The sequence below is a fragment of the Watersipora subatra genome, chromosome 4, assembly GCF_963576615.1.
Source record: "Watersipora subatra chromosome 4, tzWatSuba1.1, whole genome shotgun sequence".
Classification (NCBI taxonomy): domain Eukaryota; kingdom Metazoa; phylum Bryozoa; class Gymnolaemata; order Cheilostomatida; family Watersiporidae; genus Watersipora; species Watersipora subatra.
Genome location: NC_088711.1, coordinates 36,051,738 through 36,072,334, shown reverse-complemented (window position 1 = coordinate 36,072,334; position 20,597 = coordinate 36,051,738). Strand labels below are relative to the sequence as shown.

Below are 20,597 nucleotides of genomic sequence, written 5' to 3'. Positions count from 1 at the left end.
ATTATCAATGTATATATTGTAGAAAAACCAAAGCTTAAAAAGATGCACGACATGTTCAGTAAAAAGATAACTGAGTTGGAGGACCGTCAAGAAGTGGTTAGAAAGCGAAAGTCTGAATATCAAGAGACAAGTGCTAAAGCTGCTGAGAGGATCGCTCAGCTGCAAAAAGCACTTGAAAAAAGTGAATCAGAAAAAGACGTCATTTCTGATAAGCGTGATGCTGCCGAAATCAAGTGCAAGGAGCTTGAAACTGAATTACTAAAAAAGGATCAGACAATCAAAAAATGTGAAAAAAAAATAAGAAAGCTGAATGACACCAATGAAGATCTTTTTTTTATACGAAAGCGTATGATAGAAAGGCAACAACATTCATTGGCCAGCGAAGATCAGTCCGATTTGCAAGGTTGGCTTTTGTAAATTTGTTTTCTTCAATTTAATGTTTTGTACAAGCTATTGTATATCAAATATGCTCATGTTTGATGGCGGTAATGGCGTTTAAAATTGCATTAATGCCTCCATGTGAGCTTAATTCTTGCATGTAGATCTATTCAACCAGCTTGACAATACCAGAGCTGAACAAGAAAAGTCAGCATCTCAACTAGAAAATGCTAAACAAGAGTTGGAACAGTGCAAGGAAGAACTCGAGCAACTAGAAACCAAAACAGGTCACACAAAGCAAGAAAAAAGGAAACTTGAACGGCGGCGTGAGGAGTGTGAAAAGAAGGTCATCATTTTACAGCAGCAGAAAGAAGAGATCGAGCAAAAAATTGAAAAGTTTCGAGAAAGTATATCAGCGACCTTTTCTGCTTCCAGTACAGGTGATATTCATCAGCTGACTTGGTTGTCTCGTTGAGTAGAAAGTAATCTTGCATTGTGTGGTATCTTCATTTTTACTAACACAAATTCCTAAGTGTAGTTTGTTAATTTGTCCTCATCATTGTTAGTTAACACTCTCAATTGTCTACCCATATACATGTAAAATAATATTTGTATTTCGTAACTGAACCCAAAACATCTTGAATAACCAACTACATGTAGTTATTCAAAATGATTGTCTGGGAGGCTACAGCTTTCGCTAAAGTTTCGGTACTTTACACTTATACCTGGAGTTCTAGAACTGTACGCCTCCATCTAGGCCACCAGCACTGTACACGTAGCTACTAGTTCTAACACTATAACTTATATCTATATGAACTTCCCACATCGTACGTCCTTATCTTTAGTTCAATGCATAATAGTGAATTCTTGCAGCATCTGCCCTACCTTCTCCTTCACTGCCGACTGTGTCTACAGTAGCAACGCAGCCGACAGATGCCTTTGCTGGAGAACCATCATCTGTAGCTCTTCAGCCTTCCCAAGAGACTGAAGATGATGTTTGTGAGTATCATTGATACACCTGAAACTTACAGGGTAACTTTTGGCTCGTCTGCTGCTTTATAGGTACTGTCTATCTATATGGGAGTGTCTGTCTATCTATATGGGAGTGTCTGTCTATCTATATGGGAGTGTCTGTCTATCTATATGGGAGCGTCTGTCTATCTATATGGGAGCGTCTGTCTATCTATATGGGAGCGTCTGTCTATCTATATGGGAGCGTCTGTCTATCTATATGGGAGCGTCTGTCTATCTATATGGGAGTGTCTGTCTATCTATATGGGAGTGTCTGTCTATCTATATGGGAGTGTCTGTCTATCTATATGGGAGTGTCTGTCTATCTATATGGGAGCGTCTGTCTATCTATATGGGAGCGTCTGTCTATCTATATGGGAGCGTCTGTCTATCTATATGGGAGCGTCTGTCTATCTATATGGGAGCGTCTGTCTATCTATATGGGAGCGTCTGTCTATCTATATGGGAGCGTCTGTCTATCTATATGGGAGCGTCTGTCTATCTATATGGGAGCGTCTGTCTATCTATATGGGAGCGTCTGTCCAGTTTTAACGATTGAAATCCAGCAATGGAAAATATGTTGAGTGATGGAATTGAACTTTGAACCTCCAGTTTTGTAGACTTGCTCGCTAACTGTTGCACTACACATCCAACTGACTGAATACCAATGTATGATTACGCTTAACAATCAAAGTGGGCTAGGCTTCACATCCGTGCATACAAATGTTCGGGTTCAATTCTGTGAAGTACAATCTTTTTTTCACAATGCGCTCAACTCTGTCAGCTCGCGTGCCATGAACAAAAGTTTGCCTCTATTCTATATTTACAGTTTTTATGTTGTTTCCTTATTTATCTTAATTAAAATTAATTTTTTTTATAACTAGTTAAACATTTGTTTTTTCTATTAAAAGTTTCAATTTACATGCCTTCAATTTCCAGCTTGACTTTTGTCCGAATTTTGAATTCAACAAATCTCAAGGTCAATCACTGAAAACTGTAACAACTATAAAAACTTTTTACATGGACAGTTGTTTGTTGCGTTGTTTCGAGTAGAATGGCATTTACATTCTCTCTCCCTTTGGCAGATAAAGAACAATGGTAAATGTTGAATGAAAATACATTTCTGTGCAAAAACCTTTTTATTACTCAGGCAACGCAGGGCATTCACTCAGTAATATAGAAAGCTGTTCTGTGCCGACATATATTTGAATTCACTTCATTGCAAGTGATATTCTCTTTATCACAGTGTATACAAAGGATTTGACTTACTTATTAGGCATTAGCAGTTACAGAAAACATCATGTGATATAATCTACTGTAAAAACCTCTAATTGAACGCCATGGCGCTCTTTTTTCAACCCTTTCTCTATAGTAGTGGTCAATAAGAGGCGGCGTTCAAATAGTGGCTGGTGGTGTATTTTTCAAATAGCTCGTCAGAATTAGAGGAAGATACATTTAGCCCTTTTACGGGCGAAGCAAACGTCGCCTATATTTTACTTTTTTTTAGCGGAGCGATATTAAACCTTGCAATAAATCTGCTGACTTCTAGCTTGTCAAAAATCTCGTAATAAACATGCGTTGAGAAACCGAGAAATATTTTTATCAGTTGATATCTATTGCTTGCAATTAACCTGCGATGATATTATAGCCTGTGCACGGCATTGCAAATTATTCGAGCTTTCCATTTTTATTTCATTCAAAATTTGAAGACATGTTTCTATTTCACATCTCTATTTACCAATGTTGCATAAAAGCTCATTGCATTCATATGTTTGCTACAGTTTGCAGCCAACACTAGCTTTTTATGTGCAAAAGAAGAGGATTTACGAGCGCCGATCAATTGTAAGATCCGATTACCGCAATTATGCTATCAAATAATATGCTATAAGTCTAAAAATTTAGAAGTTATATACTGATAATCCATCAAATGCTAAAAATGTATATATTCATGAACAAGTGACATAAACGAATCATACTTATATTATATGCAGAAAGAAAAATTAACATTTTTAAAACAAAAATATTTGCATCGTTTGCTGGAATAGCTGCGTTCTGATTGTTGCCTTTGATGGAACGAACGTCTTCTAGTTGTCCAGCACATTCCACAATATCTTCTGGCCTCAACTCTTCTTCTGCACTGCTGAACTAGTCGATATTAGCCTCCACACAATTTTTGGCAGAGCAAAACCTTTACGTATTGCATTTAGCACAAATGCAACGCGTAAAAGTTTTGTTTGCTAAATGTAACCTTTGGCCCAAAACTAGAAAACCGTTTTTTATATATCAGAACTACTACTAGCCTGAGAGAGTTACATTTCAGTAATTATTTCTATGGTGTTGCTTTCAAAGTTCATCTTCCATTGTAAATTTAAACCGTTTTTTATATATGTAGGCTACTTTGAAGTATTAAGACTACATTAAACATGGAACTACTATTAGCCTAAGACAGTTATTAATTATTTCTATAGTGTTGTTGCTTTCAGAGTTTCAACGAAAAAAAGGAGAGAAGTTTTGGAGATGGACAACGGGAAAATTGATTGCTATTAATGTAAATGATTCATTATTAATACGATTTTGTGGACACTTTTTTACTGATCACTTGATATTATAGGTCTATAAAAATCAAAGATAGTCAAAGTGGCGGTCAAATGAAGGTGGTGTCCTATTTTTCAACCCTTTTCTCATAGTGGTGATCAAATAGAGATGACGTTCAAATAGAGGTGGTGTTCAATTAGAGTTTTTACGGTATATAAATATATAAATCTCAAAGTGCGTTCAGACACCTGCCTGTCCTATAGCTATTAAAATCTTGGAATGAAAATCCATATCACAGAAGATTTGATCCCAGAACCTCCTTTTCCCTAGACAATATACTAAACCATTGAGCTATGTGAGATTGATACCTTCATTGGGCAACTATGTAGGTGAAAATACGCATATCGCTCTGTGTTACAGCGCAGCGTCATTTTATGCTTGTTCTCACGGCACCTAGTAGTAAGTTGAGCAATACTAGCTTATTCAAATTGGCCATTAGCAATGTGCCAGGCTAATGGCAAGTGGCAGGCAACTGCATTACTTGCAACTGTTTATAAGCTGTTTTATAAGGTTTATAGTCCGAACCTCGACTGGTTTGAAACTCGACGAGTTTGTATATCGACAACGGTTGGCCCAATCTCAACAGCAGTTTTACTATTTTACCATCTACTATTTTCATAGTAAATGAGCGATTTATAAGTAAAAGATTTATTTGCGCAAAAATATCTTGTGATCCATTTGATGCAGCACTCCCCAGCTTATGTAGGCCTAACAATATTTTGCCCAACCTAAATATAGAACGAATGCTAAAACAAGTAACAATCATAAATATGGTTGACTGTTATGCTAGCAAAATGTTTTATTTGAAATCTAAACTTCAGTGAGTAGCTTTTATTTTTTATTTTTTGAAATGACGATAGAACTGCAAAAAGACATTTATTATTTGTTGAAGATTAAATTATCGTAAAACTGCATCAGCCTTTGTCGATGTTCGGACCAACCTTTGTCGAGATTCGGACCAACCTCTGTCGAGATTTGGACTTGTCTAGGTTCGGACTTGTCGACGTTGGGACTGTTTCCTGTTTTATAATACCAGTGAGCCGGGCTTTTGGCCAGTCGTTAGCATAATATGAGCTTTGTTCGTCTGTCTGAAGTCGGGCTAAAACACTAGGAAAACAAGTTTCACCACACAGGAATTGTACCTGTATGTTTGGATTTCCACAGCCAAGCGTGCTACCATCTGCTCCACTCAACCACCTTGTTGAGTATGCGAATAACTGAGCACATTATTATTAGACATGATGATCTGTCACGGCGTACGTTACAACAGCATTACTCATATAAGGTAGAGGTCATGTTTCTTTAAAAATTAACATCTTTTGTTTGCTTGCTCAGCTTACCAATATCATCAGAGTACCTCCAACAAAGCACGAAAATAATCACTTACTCTAAAATAGCCATGTTGTATTCTTCTCATATGACACGTACTGTTATTCCTACCTTAGAATCACCTGCGAATTTATAAAATAACCATTGCATAAGGCATCTACCATATGCCATTATAGCCCAAAGAACCAGTCCACGTAGACAACGCAGGTAAATAATGCGGGTAAAGAGTGCAGGCAGACTTCAATTTAATTAAAGCCAATACAGATGACTTGTAGTTAGACAATTAACTACGACGAACAGTTTTAATATTTTCTAATGGGCACGTTTTGTATAGTAAATTGTTATAATTACTAATTATGAGGGCCTCCTAAAAGCAGTGTTATGAATGAAAGCACCAACTTTAAAGGTTGATTTGTAACACAATTCACGTTACAGTTATTTGATATGAAAATATTCACCATGTCTTACTCTGCTATGTTGCACCACTCTGCTATGTTGTAGGTGCAAAATATGTGGAAAGGTGATTACAAGCCCTTAAAAGCTCAAAAACGAACAGAAAATCGCAGCCACACGAGACTGTCGTAGTTTGGATTCTCTTTCCAAAACGGCTCAAATGTGACGTAGTTGTGAGAGATGGATTCTGTTTACACTTTCATGCAACCTTATTCGTCGAAATATTTTTACAAATATACTTCACGCATTCAATAAAACCATGTCTATTGTTCTTATGCGTCTGTTTTAGCGTCATCGTAATGCTGTCACTTTTAGCAGTGATATCCTATAACTTACCGTAAAAATTTGTTTCATTTTTTAGCCTTAGCTTGAAGGAGTACATATCATTGTCTGATAATCATGACGAGCCTGTTGGTCACTTGTAATAATCGAAAAGTGCTGCAGAAATTATTTGCGAAGTATTTGGTCACATGATCAGATTACGACTTGCCGATTAGACCAAAACGAAACAAAACTGTAAAGTAGCTAGCATCTATATTTGATACGGGGGCTTCGGTAAAACCCAAAGTGTTTGTCATAAACTAGTACTACGATAAGTTTTATATTGAACTTTTTTATTGGCCTTTCAATTCACGTGAGAACATCATGTGACAAGAGAATACATAAATTTCATGACTACGTCGGAGAAATAAAGAGATTCCAATCTTCGGCGGCTTTTCGTTTTTGAGCTTTTAAGAGCTTGTAATCACATTTTCACGTATTTGGCACCTACAACACAACAGAGACATGGTGAATCTTTTGATACCAAATAACTAATGTGAATTTTATTGCAAGTCAACCTTTAAAGTCTATAGTGTTCTGTTGCCATGCTGTCCATGAGTCAAAATGCAGGCCACTGTTTATATTCAGTGTAGGTACATCGAACTGCTAAATTCATACACTGGAAATTAGACTTCTGGGTTATAGGTGAGTGAAATCAGAATATTAACTCTGTCTCAGCCTTTTGTACGCTCTCTACTTTCACAGCTAATAATGATGCAGTCTTTGCTCAATTCACTGATGAGGTGGAACAGATTGATGAGTTTGTGAAAGGGATTGATGAGTTTATGAGAGAGATCGATGATCATGGAACGGCTAATATCAATATGGACGAGTCCGGTGCCGTATGTCCGATTGAAAAAAATATTGATGATGAATCAAAGGAGAAGATTCAAGGAAAGAAATTTCAAGAGTATACACCTGAAAAAGAAAAAATCACGGGGAGGTATACTGGGGGAACCCATGGTAAGACATTTTATTCATTACTCAAGTATTTTGGGTTAAGACATTTGTGGCATGTTGTAATTACAGAGTAAAACAGATAGTTTGGTGTGAAATATACATAACATATCATAATTACAAGAAATGCTCAAATATATGTACATGATTAACGATTTGTACCATTCACAACGTATTTGAGATATGTACCATTCACCATTGTATATAAAATATATACCATTCACAATGTATATAAGATTTGGACCGTTCACCATGTGTATAAGATATGTACCATTCACCACGTGTATAAGATATTTACCGTTCACCATGTATATAAGATATATACCATTCACCATGTGTATAAGATATGTACCATTCACCACTTGTATAAGCTATTTACCATTCACCATGTATATGAGATATGTACCATTCATGATATATACATGATATGTACATACTCACCATGTACAATGTATATAAGATGTGTACCATTTACCATGTGTATAAGATATTTACCATTCACCATGTGTATAAGATATGTACCGTTCACCATGTATATAAGATATGTACCATTCACCACGTGTATAAGATATGTACCATTTATCATGTATATAAGATATGTACCATTCATGATACATACATGATATGTACATACTCACCATGTACAATGTATATAATATATGTACCATTTACCATGTGTATAAGATATTTACCATTCACCACGTGTATAAGATATGTACCGTTCACCATGTATATAAGATATGTACCATTCACCATGTGTATAAGATATGTACCATTCACCATGTGTATAAGATATGTACTACTCACCATGTGTATAAGATATGTACCACTCACCATGTATATAAGATATGTACCATTCACCATGCGTTTAAGATTTGTACCATTCATCATGTGTATGAGATATGTACCATTCACCATGTATATAAGATATGTACCATTCACCATGTGTATAAGATATGTACTACTCACCATGTGTATAAGATTTGTACCATTCACCATGTGTATAAGATATGTACTACTCACCATGTGTATAAGATATGTACCACTCACCATGTATATAAGATATGTACCATTCACCATGTGTATAAGATTTGTACCATTCATCATGTGTATGAGATATGTACCATTCACCATGTATATAAGATATGTACCATTCACCATGTGTATAAGATATGTACCATTCACCATGTGTATAAGATTTGTACCATTCACCACATGTATAAGATATGTACTACTCACCATGTGTATAAGATATTTACCATTCACCATGTATATAAGATATGTACCATTCACCATGTGTATAAGATATGTACCATTCACCACGTGTATAAGATATGTACCATTCACCACGTGTATAAGATATTTACCGTTCACCATGTATATACCATTCACCATGTGTCTAAGATATGTACCGCTCACCACGTTTATAAGATACTAGCTGCATTACCCGCCTACAGGAACAGATTCACGTGCAGCATAAGGTTTATTGAGAGTTGTCTTTGATGCTGTAAAACAACTCCAAATATGCAGTCTACTGAAATTGTTGTCCTGCTCAGAGTATGCATGCACATGTACATGTCAATGTTGGGGAGAACAATGGAAATCTGCAATGCATCTTACAGCTAGATGCGTGTAAAATCTAGTAAATATTCTAGATTCATGTGTGTAGATTCATGCATCCATTCATACCCGTCTATATTTGCAGTTGACGATCGCGCACTTTTGCCGCCTCGCCTCCGCCTCGCCTGACCAGTCTTTACCCGCCGAGCAGTTGACAATCGCGCTCTTGCACTCACCTCGCAATCAATCGCTTCGCACTCGCAATCAATCGCTTTGCACTCACAATCAATCGGCCCGCCTCGCAATCAATCGCCTTGCACTCTCCTCGCATCAATCGTCTCGCAATCAATCGTCTCGCAACCAACCCCCTCGCACTCGCCTTGCAATCACCTCCCACTCGCCTCGCACTCAATCGCCTCGCACTCAATCGCCTCGCAATCAATCACCTCACACTCGTCTTGCAATCAATAACCTTGCACTCGCAACCAATCGTCTCACAACCAATCGCCTCGCACTCGCAATCAATCGCCTAGCACTCAATCGCTTTGCAATCAATCGCCTCGCACTTGCCAACTCATTCATCCGGAAAGCCGCGCCTGGAGACTCTCGCTGTACTCGAGGCAAAAAAGGTCTCCCGCGCATCCCCGAGTGACGCCACGGCCTCGAGCCTAGCTGTGCTACCCGGCGTTGCCCGGGTAGTAATAAAAGTCTGCACAGAAAATTGATTTGTATTTAACATATAACAACATTTGCCATTCTAACTTTCAAACTACATATCATGAAAGAAGTGTTTTTTGTAGTTGAAATAAATTAAGAGAGAAAATAAAACAACTGTAAAGGTTTTCAAACCTTTTCAAACAACTACAACTTTCAAACTTCATATCATGAGGAAAAGGTTTTGTGCAGGACAACTGATTTAAAAATAAATGAAACAACTGTAAAGGTTTTCAAACCAATGTAAATTTAAAATTTCATAGCTTTCAGCGACCTATATCTTTTGATAACGTATAGTGGAACCTCAGTTCACGAACATAATCAGTTCCAGAAGGTATTTCGAAAACCGAGTTGTTTGAGATCCGAAACAATTTTTCCCATTAAAATAAAATAATGTAAATTTTAATTTGCTCCAAGACGAGAAAACAACTTTGGTAAAGTATTTTATCAACATTTTACACCATAAGCTGTACTTGTACCCGGGTAATAAAAAAGTCTTTGCACAGAAAATCTATTTGTATTTAACATATATAGCAACATTTGCCATTCTAACACTGAAACTACATAGGTAACATGAGAAAACATGATAGGTAACTTATCATGAGAATAGTGTTTTGTGTAGTTGAAATAATTTGAGAGAAAATAAAAACAACTGTAAAGTTTATCAAACTTTGTCAAACAGCTGTAACTTTCAAACTTCATATCATGAGGAAAAGGTTTTCTGCCAGTCTAATAAATTAAAAAAAAATAAAACAATTGTAAAAGGGATTAGATGTAAATTTCAAATAATTAGCAAGTAATAGCTAAATTAAGTCGGTTTTGCAACAATTACAATAAAAGATGATCCGGTAATGATACAATTAATACAAACTGAGAAAACAAAATAAAATTCATGAATATGTTGAATTAATAGTAGCAATTCTTGCATAAAAATGTGTGGGTATAAAAAGGTTACTGTCCCACCAGAAACTATCCATCAATTCTTTGAATACGATGGTACTAAAAAATATGACAGAATATCATAGTATTTTGTAGTTGAAACTTTATTAGAACAATGTCTGTCAAAAATGGTTGAATAAAAGAATAATATTAGTAATAAAGATTGGAAACTAATCAAGTAATAATAACAGTGATAGGAAAATGAATAATGTTTAAACTTCAAACACGATACTCAAATTATGTTTAAAAGAATGCAAGTTGAAATAATAACAACGATGAAAAAAACTTTAAAAAACTTATATTATAAACTTCAAAAGTCATAAAAAGTTTATAAATGTAATAAGAGAATTTAAATTTATATATCTATATATATATTTCTCAAAGTATGTAAATATAAGAAAGTGAGGAATAACTGATACTTGCAATCATACATGATAACTCTTACAGTAATTTTACAAACTTTTGTGGTAAAATGTGAAATTAATTATGAAAAACTAGTTGGTTAGGTTTAAAAGGAAAGATGTGTAAGCTAATACACCTAGCTGTACAATCCAGCGTTGCCCGGGTAATAAAAAAAACTGAACAGAAAATTGATTTGTATTTAACATATAACAGCATTTGCCATTCTACCTAAAACAAATGTAAAGGTTTTCAAACTTACTTTGTCAAACAACTTTTAAACTTCATATCATGAGAAAAATGTTTCGTGCAGGTCAAATAAATTTTAAAAATAAAACGATTATAAAGGGTTTAGAGGTAACAGTGAAATAATTAGCAATTAATAGCTAAATTGAGTCTGTTTTGTTACGATTACAATATGAGATGATTTGGTAATGATACAATTAATGCAAACTGAAAAAACAAAATAAAAATCCTGAATATGTTGAATTAATAATAACAATTCTTGCATAGAAGTGTGTGTATAAAAAAGTTACTGTTCCACCAACAGCTATCCATCAAAACTCTGAATACGACGATACTGGTACGACGATATGTTATGTAAAAATAAAATATTGTAGTGTTTTTGTCTGATCGGAGGTGAGAGAATCTAGATGCTATTCCTGCTCGAGATTATACAATTGTCTGCGTGAAAAGTAGTGACCTTAACAGCGATTTAGTAACTGAACCTTAAGAAAAGTCAGAAATAGAGGTTCACAAAAATGGCATCGTGTTTCATAGAGTTAATAAAATTTAATCACCAAATTTTAATATCGAGAGAGTCTATTGCCGATATCGTTTTGCCGAAAACAAATATGATAATATGTCGAGGACAAGAAAGCATCGCGTGTCATGAAGCTAAAAGAAAGCTAAGAGTTGTAATTATTACGTCATTTTTGTGTGAAAATGGCAAACGATGAATACCGGTAGGTTATGTATAGAGACGTGTACTAACCGGAAATTCCCGTTAACGCGCCCTAGATACCTAGTAGCGGCTAGTAGTCCGAAAAGTACGGTACTCTATAAGGCGGACACTCAATCTCACACGCAGACAGACAACGATTGCCGTTTATATAGTAGATTTACCATTCACCACGTGTATAAGATATTTATCACTCACCATGTATATAAGATATATACCATTCCCCACGTGTATAAGATATATACCATTCACCATGTATATAAGATATTTACCATTTACCACGTGTATAAGCTATTTACCATTCACCATGTGTATAAGATATGTACCACTCACAATGTACAATGTATATAAGATATGTACCATTCACCATGTATATAAGATATGTACCATTCACCACGTGTATAAGATATGTACCATTCACCATGTGTATAAGATATATACCATTCACCATGTATATAAGATATGTACCATTCACCACGTGTATAAGATATGTACCATTCACCATGTATATAAGATATGTACCATTCACCACGTGTATAAGATATGTACCATTCACCATGTATATAAGATATGTACCATTTACCACATGTATAAGATATGTACCATTCACCATGTGTATAAGATATGTACCATTCACCATGTGTATAAGATATGTACCACTCACCATGTGTATAAGATATGTACCATTCACCATGTATATAAGATATATATCATTCACGATGTATATAAGATATGTACCATTCACCACGCATATAAGATATGTACCATTTACCATGTGTATAAGTCATGTACCACTCACCATGTATATAAGATATATACCATTCACCACGTGTATAAGATATTTACCATTCACGATGTATATAAGATATGTACCATTCACCATGTGTATAAGATATGTACCATTCACAATGTGTATAAGATATGTACCATTCACGATGTGTATAAGATATGTACCATTCACCGTGCATATAAGATATGTACCACTCACCATGTGTATAAGATATGTACCATTCACCACGTTTATAATATATGTATCATTCACCATGTATATAAAATATGTACCATTCACGATGTGTATAAGATATGTACCATTCACCGTGCATATAAGATATGTACCACTCACCATGTGTACAAGATATGTACCATTCACCATGTGTATAAGATATGTACCATTCACCATGTGTATAAGGTATGTACCACTCACCATGTGTATAAGATATGTACCATTCACCATGTGTATAAGATATGTACCATTCACCATGTATATAAGATATGTACCATTCACCATGTGTATAAGATATGTACCATTCACCATGTGTATAAGATATGTACCACTCACCATGTGTATAAGATATGTACCATTCACCATGTATATAAGATATATACCATTCACCATGTATATAAGATATATACCATTCACGATGTATATAAGATATGTACCATTCACCACGCATATAAGATATGTACCATTTACCATGTGTATAAGTCATGTACCACTCACCATGTATAGAAGATATATACCATTCATCACGTGTATAAGATATTTACCATTCACCACGTGTATAAGATATGTACCGTTCACCGTGCATATAAGATATGTACCACTCACCATGTGTATAAGATATGTACCATTCACCACGTTTATAATATATGTATCATTCACCATGTATATAAGATATGTACCATTCACGATGTGTATAAGATATGTACCATTCACCGTGCATATAAGATATGTACCACTCACCATGTGTATAAGATATGTACCATTCACCATGTGTATAAGATATGTACCATTCACCATGTGTATAAGATATGTACCACTCACCATGTGTATAAGATATGTACCATTCACCATGTGTATAAGATATGTACCATTCACCATGTATATAAGATATGTACCATTCACCATGTGTATAAGATATGTACCATTCACCATGTGTATAAGATATGTACCACTCACCATGTGTATAAGATATGTACCATTCACCATGTATATAAGATATATACCATTCACCATGTATATAAGATATATACCATTCACGATGTATATAAGATATGTACCATTCACCACGCATATAAGATATGTACCATTTACCATGTGTATAAGTCATGTACCACTCACCATGTATATAAGATATATACCATTCACCACGTGTATAAGATATTTACCATTCACCACGTGTATAAGATATGTACCGTTCACCGTGCATATAAGATATGTACCACTCACCATGTGTATAAGATATGTACCATTCACCATGTGTATAAGATATGTACCATTCACCATGTGTATAAGATATGTACCACTCACCATGTGTATAAGATATGTACCATTCACCATGTGTATAAGATATGTACCATTCACCATGTATATAAGATATGTACCATTCACCATGTGTATAAGATATGTACCATTCACCATGTGTATAAGATATGTACCACTCACCATGTGTATAAGATATGTACCATTCACCATGTATATAAGATATATACCATTCACCATGTATATAAGATATATACCATTCACGATGTATATAAGATATGTACCATTCACCACGCATATAAGATATGTACCATTTACCATGTGTATAAGTCATGTACCACTCACCATGTATAGAAGATATATACCATTCACCACGTGTATAAGATATTTACCATTCACCACGTGTATAAGATATGTACCGTTCGCTGTGCATATAAGATATGTACCACTCACCATGTGTATAAGATATGTACCATTCACCACGTTTATAAGATATGTACCATTCACGATGTGTATGAGATATGTACCATTCACCGTGCATATAAGATATGTACCACTCACCATGTATATAAGATATGTATCATTCACCATGTATATAAGATATGTACCATTCACGATGTGTATAAGATATGTACCATTCACCGTGCATATAAGATATGTACCACTCACCATGTGTATAAGATATGTACCATTCACCATGTGTATAAGATATGTACCATTCACCATGTGTATAAGATATGTACCACTCACCATGTGTATAAGATATGTACCATTCACCATGTGTATAAGATATGTACCATTCACCATGTATATAAGATATGTACCATTCACCATGTGTATAAGATATGTACCATTCACCATGTGTATAAGATATGTACCACTCACCATGTGTATAAGATATGTACCATTCACCATGTATATAAGATATATACCATTCACCATGTATATAAGATATATACCATTCACGATGTATATAAGATATGTACCATTCACCACGCATATAGGATATGTACCATTTACCATGTGTATAAGTCATGTACCACTCACCATGTATATAAGATATATACCATTCACCACGTGTATAAGATATTTACCATTCACCACGTGTATAAGATATGTACCGTTCACCGTGCATATAAGATATGTACCACTCACCATGTGTATAAGATATGTACCATTCACCATGTGTATAAGATATGTACTATTCACCACGTGTATAAGATATGTACCACTTACCATGTGTATAAGATATGTACCATTCACCACGTGTATAACATATGTACCGTTCACCATGTATATAAGATATGTACCATTCCCCACGTGTATAAGATATGTACCGTTCACCGTGCATATAAGATATGTACCACTCACCATGTGTATAAGATATGTACCATTCACCATGTGTATAAGATATGTACTATTCACCACGTGTATAAGATATGTACCACTTACCATGTGTATAAGATATGTACCATTCACCACGTGTATAACATATGTACCGTTCACCATATCTGTAAGATCCCCATTTGTCTTGATAAAATCAGCACAGCATTTTTTTCGCACTGTAATATAAACAATCATTATTTGATTTTTAAGTGTTTCGCTATTAGCTTAAAAATCATAGTTCTAACATCCATTATTAATTTTGTTTCACATCAACATATATTTAATAAAGTATTTATCGACTTCTTAATGCAAAACTTTGGCATTAAGTTTGGATCATGTGAATACAGACGCTGAAGATTCAGACAGAGGATCTCTGATTGAACGGCGTAGTGATGAGTTCCATGGGAATGTCCCTGAGAAAGAAACAATCGAGGAGAACAAAAAAGAGATTAACGTATCGCGTTCTGGAAGAACCCATGGTATGTTCTTGTTCTCTTCATTGCTAGCCTATTCCGCAATCACCCATTTTATAGTTGCACAGTAAACTGATATAGTTTAGTTTAAAACATGCATAGCATATTATAGTTATATAGTAAACAGTTATGGTGTAGTTTAAAACATACATAGAATATTATAGTAATATAGTAAACAGATATGATTTAGTTTAAAACATACATAGTATATTATAGTTATATAGTAATCAGATATGGTTTAGTTTAAAACATGCATAGCATATTATAGTTATATAGTAATCAGATATGGTTTAGTTTAAAACATGCATAGCATATTATAGTTATATAGTAAACAGATATGATTTAGTTTAAAACATACATAGTATATTATAGTTATATAGTAATCAGATATGGTTTAGTTTAAAACATGCATAGAATATTATAATTATATAGTAAACAGATATGGTTTAGTTTAAAACATACATAGTATATTATAGTTATATAGTAAACAGATATGATTTAGTTTAAAACATACATAGTATATTATAGTTATATAGTAATCAGATATGGTTTAGTTTAAAACATGCATAGCATATTATAGTTATATAGTAATCAGATATGGTTTAGTTTAAAACATGCATAGCATATTATAGTAATATAGTAAACAGATATGATTTAGTTTAAAACATACATAGTATATTATAGTTATATAGTAAACAGATATGATTTAGTTTAAAACATACATAGTATATAATAGTTATATAGTAAACAGATATGATTTAGTTTAAAACATGCATAGCATATTATAGTTATATAGTAAACAGATATGATTTAGTTTAAAACATACATAGTATATTATAGTTATATAGTAAACAGATATGATTTAGTTTAAAACATGCATAGTATATTATAGTTATATAGTCAACAGATATGATTTAGTTTAAAACATGCATAGTATATAATAGTTATATAGTAAACAGATATGATTTAGTTTAAAACATACATAGTATATTATAGTTATATAGTAAACAGATATGATTTAGTTTAAAACATGCATAGTATATTATAGTTATATAGTCAACAGATATGATTTAGTTTAAAACATACATAGTATATTATAGTTATATAGTAAACAGATATGATTTAGTTTAAAACATGCATAGTATATTATAGTTATATAGTCAACAGATATGATTTAGTTTAAAACATATATAGTATATAATAGTTATATAGTAAACAGATATGATTTAGTTTAAAACATACATAGTATATTATAGTTATATAGTCAACAGATATGATTTAGTTTAAAACATGCATAGTGTATTATAGTTATATAGTAAACAGATATGGTTTAGTTTAAAACATACATAGTATATTATAGTTATATAGTAAACAGATATGATTTAGTTTAAAACATGCATAGTATATAATAGTTATATAGTAAACAGATATGGTTTAGTTTAAAACATACATAGTATATTATAGTTATATAGTCAACAGATATGATTTAGTTTAAAACATGCATAGTATATAATAGTTATATAGTAAACAGATATGGTTTAGTTTAAAACATGCATAGTATATTATAGTTATATAGTAAACAGATATGATTTAGTTTAAAACATATATAGTATATTATAGTTATATAGTAAACAGACTTGGTTTAGTTTAAGACATACATAGTATATTATAGTTATATAGTAAACAGATATGGTTTAGTTTAAAACATGCATAGCATATTATAGTTATATAGTAAACTGATATGGTTTAGTTTAAAACATACATAGCATATTATAGTTATATAGTAAACAGTTATGGTGTAGTTTAAAACATACATAGTATATTATAGTTATATAGTAAACAGATATGGTTTAGTGTAAGACATGCATAGTATATTATACAGTGCAACCTCGGTTCTCGAACACAATCCGTTCCAGATGGTTGGTCGAAAACTGAGTTGTTCGAGATCCGAAACAGGTTTTCCCATTAGAATTAATATATATAAGTTTTAATCCGTTCCAACACCCTGAATGTTTACCTTTTTAGTATATCATACATTATTTTATGCATGAAATTGCACATTAAAATGCTGACCAACACATAAAACGCAATGTATATCTCAGAAAATGTTAAGCAAAATGGCAAAGACACAAATAACATAAACATAAATGTAACCCAGGCTAATCGTACGTTCGCGTTGTCGTAATCTTCCATACGAAAGATTACGCTAACATGAACGTGTAAAAATAAAAAAAAAAGGATAAAGAAAAAAATTATGAATAGGATTTTTTACTCGGCTACAGGATGTTCTTTTTTTTTTAAATATCTATCCAATGACATTTGCTTCTGCCTTCTTTTTAGCACTTTTCGGAGGTGGTTCATGATACTGTCGTCAAAGTCATTGATGACTCTGGTGGCTGCAGCTTTATCGGGGGTGATGGAGTTCGACGAAATTCTGTATCTTGGCCCATTTGCTACACATTTGTTTAATCTCGGACAATGCGACAAAAGTTGGTCACGGAGAGAGCGATCTACACCCGTACGCCGCTCAGCATCCCACCCTCACGTACGCACTCACGCGTCGTACCGCCGTTCGAACTCCGATTTTTGTTCGAACTACGAAGCAGGAATTTCTTGAATTTTTTGTTCGGACTCCAATTTGTTTGAACTGCGAGTCGTTCGAAAAGCGAGGTTGCACTGTAGTTGTGAATCTTTTCACTCGTCAATGGTTTCACTTTTGACTCCTTTTTCAATACTGATTTACATTTTGGTTGTGAACTTTACCATATAATCAAACATCAGTCACTAGCATGCCATATTCAACAGCCAGTAGCCCAATGTTGAACCTGAGTGCACCTGCTTGGAAGATAGCATTTTCAAGTCTGCTATACATTGTATCAGTGTGTTATGACTTTTCAGGGGCGCCGTTGTGGAGATGTGAAAGTTGTGGCAGCTTCAGTGTTAAGCAGGTGCCAGGTTAATTAAGAGGATTACGGATGACTTTTGTGTTTGGCAAGGGAGGTATCTATATGCAGTTTATCAAGGTAAAGGACAACAGTCTATCGTTGAGGGCGGAAGGCGAGTGACTCTATAGAACAAGAACTTTAGAATAGACAACAAGCAGGTGTGGTCAATAAGAGATGTTGATGACTACAATAAGCAGGTGCTGCAGGTGTGGTCAACAAGAGATGTTGATGACTACAATAAGCAGGTGCTGCAGGTGTGATCAACAAGAGATGTTGATGACTACAATAAGCAGGTGCTGTCAACGGAGGATGTTGATGACTACACATGTTAGCTTTGATCATCATGAGAGTTTTAATTGTGCACAAGATATCTGCTGGTTTTACAACATGGACCTACATGTTGGTGCTGATTAGTTTACATGTACATGTATGTTTATGTTGCAGTCTCTATCTTGCCTATTTTAAAATAGTATTTATCTTGTATACTTTTGTGCTTATGTACGTTCTTCTATGTCGAGGCAGTGCATGTTGACATAGCAAGGGCAACGTATTGTTTCACCATTTTTCAAATTATATTTGCCGGATAAATAAAGCCAATCAGATCTATGCAACATTTTAATTTTAAAAATGGTAATTTTTTTACGACTCGCATATATTTATTCCCATAAAGCAATTGTATACTGGTTACAAGTGCAGCGAATAGTTGTTTCTATTTTTATAAAGGGACGCAACTTCTCATTTATGTATATCTGCGTTGCAGCTTGACGTGTCATAAGTTTCACGATTAAGAGATGATTATTGACTGATAAACATAACTAAGTAATCTTAGAAATATGTTTGCAATCTTAACCTGAAACCCTCATGAGTTTGATGGGCTCTCAGGCTATATTCTGAGCTGCACTCTCTGTTTTGTAACTTCGCCGTCTCACATTTGTACTCTACCAAAGCTTATGCCAATTAATTTCGCTTTCAAATATTATTCATTCTTTTCATTCATTCATGAGGGTCTTTGTTTGAGCTATTATTTTTTATTATTTGGGATTATATTGCCATCAAATGACAGTCATTCATGCAAATCGCTTATTTTTATATCAAATTTATCTGTGTAATATTCTGCCCCATTTTTTGCATATGCTCAAGTTTTCTGATGCACATTCTGGTTTTAAATATTTGCTACTTGGCTTGACGTTTAATAAATTGCACTTATGGATAATGCTAATTTCTGAGGAAGTTGGTTTGTTCACAGTAGTAGCAGTCTTCAACAAGGCACATGTTACCAGATTTAGCTGTTAGATGTTTCTAGAATATTCAGCAAGGCAAATGTAACTAAATTTAGTCTGACTCATTTTAAGAAGCTTTGAGACCTAAAAAGGCAACTCAATGTGCTTGTGGGTGAGCCTTAGGTACACATACCATATGTAAAGCAGGAGTAAATTGCATGTAGGAGTTTTAAATATAATGTATGCAGCTACTTCAGAAATCATTCAGTGCTGTCAGTCTTGATAAGATCATCTGTTGGAGTGAATTACTTACTTGTACATTGTAACTTACTAGTTCAGTATATATCAGAAATAAAATGAGTACTTGCGTTAAAATGTTTTGCAAGAGTTTAGAGGCTTGGCAAAATTTCAATCAATGAAAGAATCACAGAATATTTTACTGATAAAATATTTGCTTATATCTCTGATTCATAGGCTTTTAAATCTTTTGTCACCGCAGCTTAAAATTGTCTAGTTTGAAGTCTGGTTCATATTGGTTGCTTGTTACATGTAAAAGGTATATGATACAGACAGAAATGTTTGACCAAGTCGAACATTTTCATCAATTCAATTTACCTGTGAGTTGAGATTTGTCTTTGATTTGCTGGCCTCCAGTTTATGTGGCATACAAAAAACTAACAAAGTGATGAATTA

At 34.0% G+C, this 20,597-nt stretch overlaps 1 protein-coding gene across 5 annotated transcripts in view; it reads left to right on the top strand.

The window, feature by feature from the left end:
* The window catches only part of LOC137393454 (uncharacterized), a 28,149-nt gene extending 8,252 nt beyond the window's left edge, over positions 1–19,897 (top strand). For 3 of the 5 annotated variants that reach the window (XR_010978294.1, XR_010978291.1, XR_010978292.1), the window contains exons 3-9: positions 23–403; positions 543–818; positions 1,252–1,377; positions 6,793–7,050; positions 15,614–15,745; positions 18,638–18,929; positions 18,978–19,897. Coding sequence is in view for 1 of the 5 variants with exons in the window: in XM_068080014.1 (XP_067936115.1) it covers positions 23–403; positions 543–818; positions 1,252–1,377; positions 6,793–7,050; positions 15,614–15,745; positions 18,638–18,699 (1,235 nt within the window). In the remaining 4 variants the exon portion in view is untranslated. Of the gene's footprint in view, positions 1–22; positions 404–542; positions 819–1,251; positions 1,378–6,792; positions 7,051–15,613; positions 15,746–18,637 lie in introns of all 5 variants that reach the window. The other 2 variants (XR_010978293.1, XM_068080014.1) reach the window with 2 other exon arrangements.
* Positions 19,898–20,597: the final 700 nt, after the last annotated feature.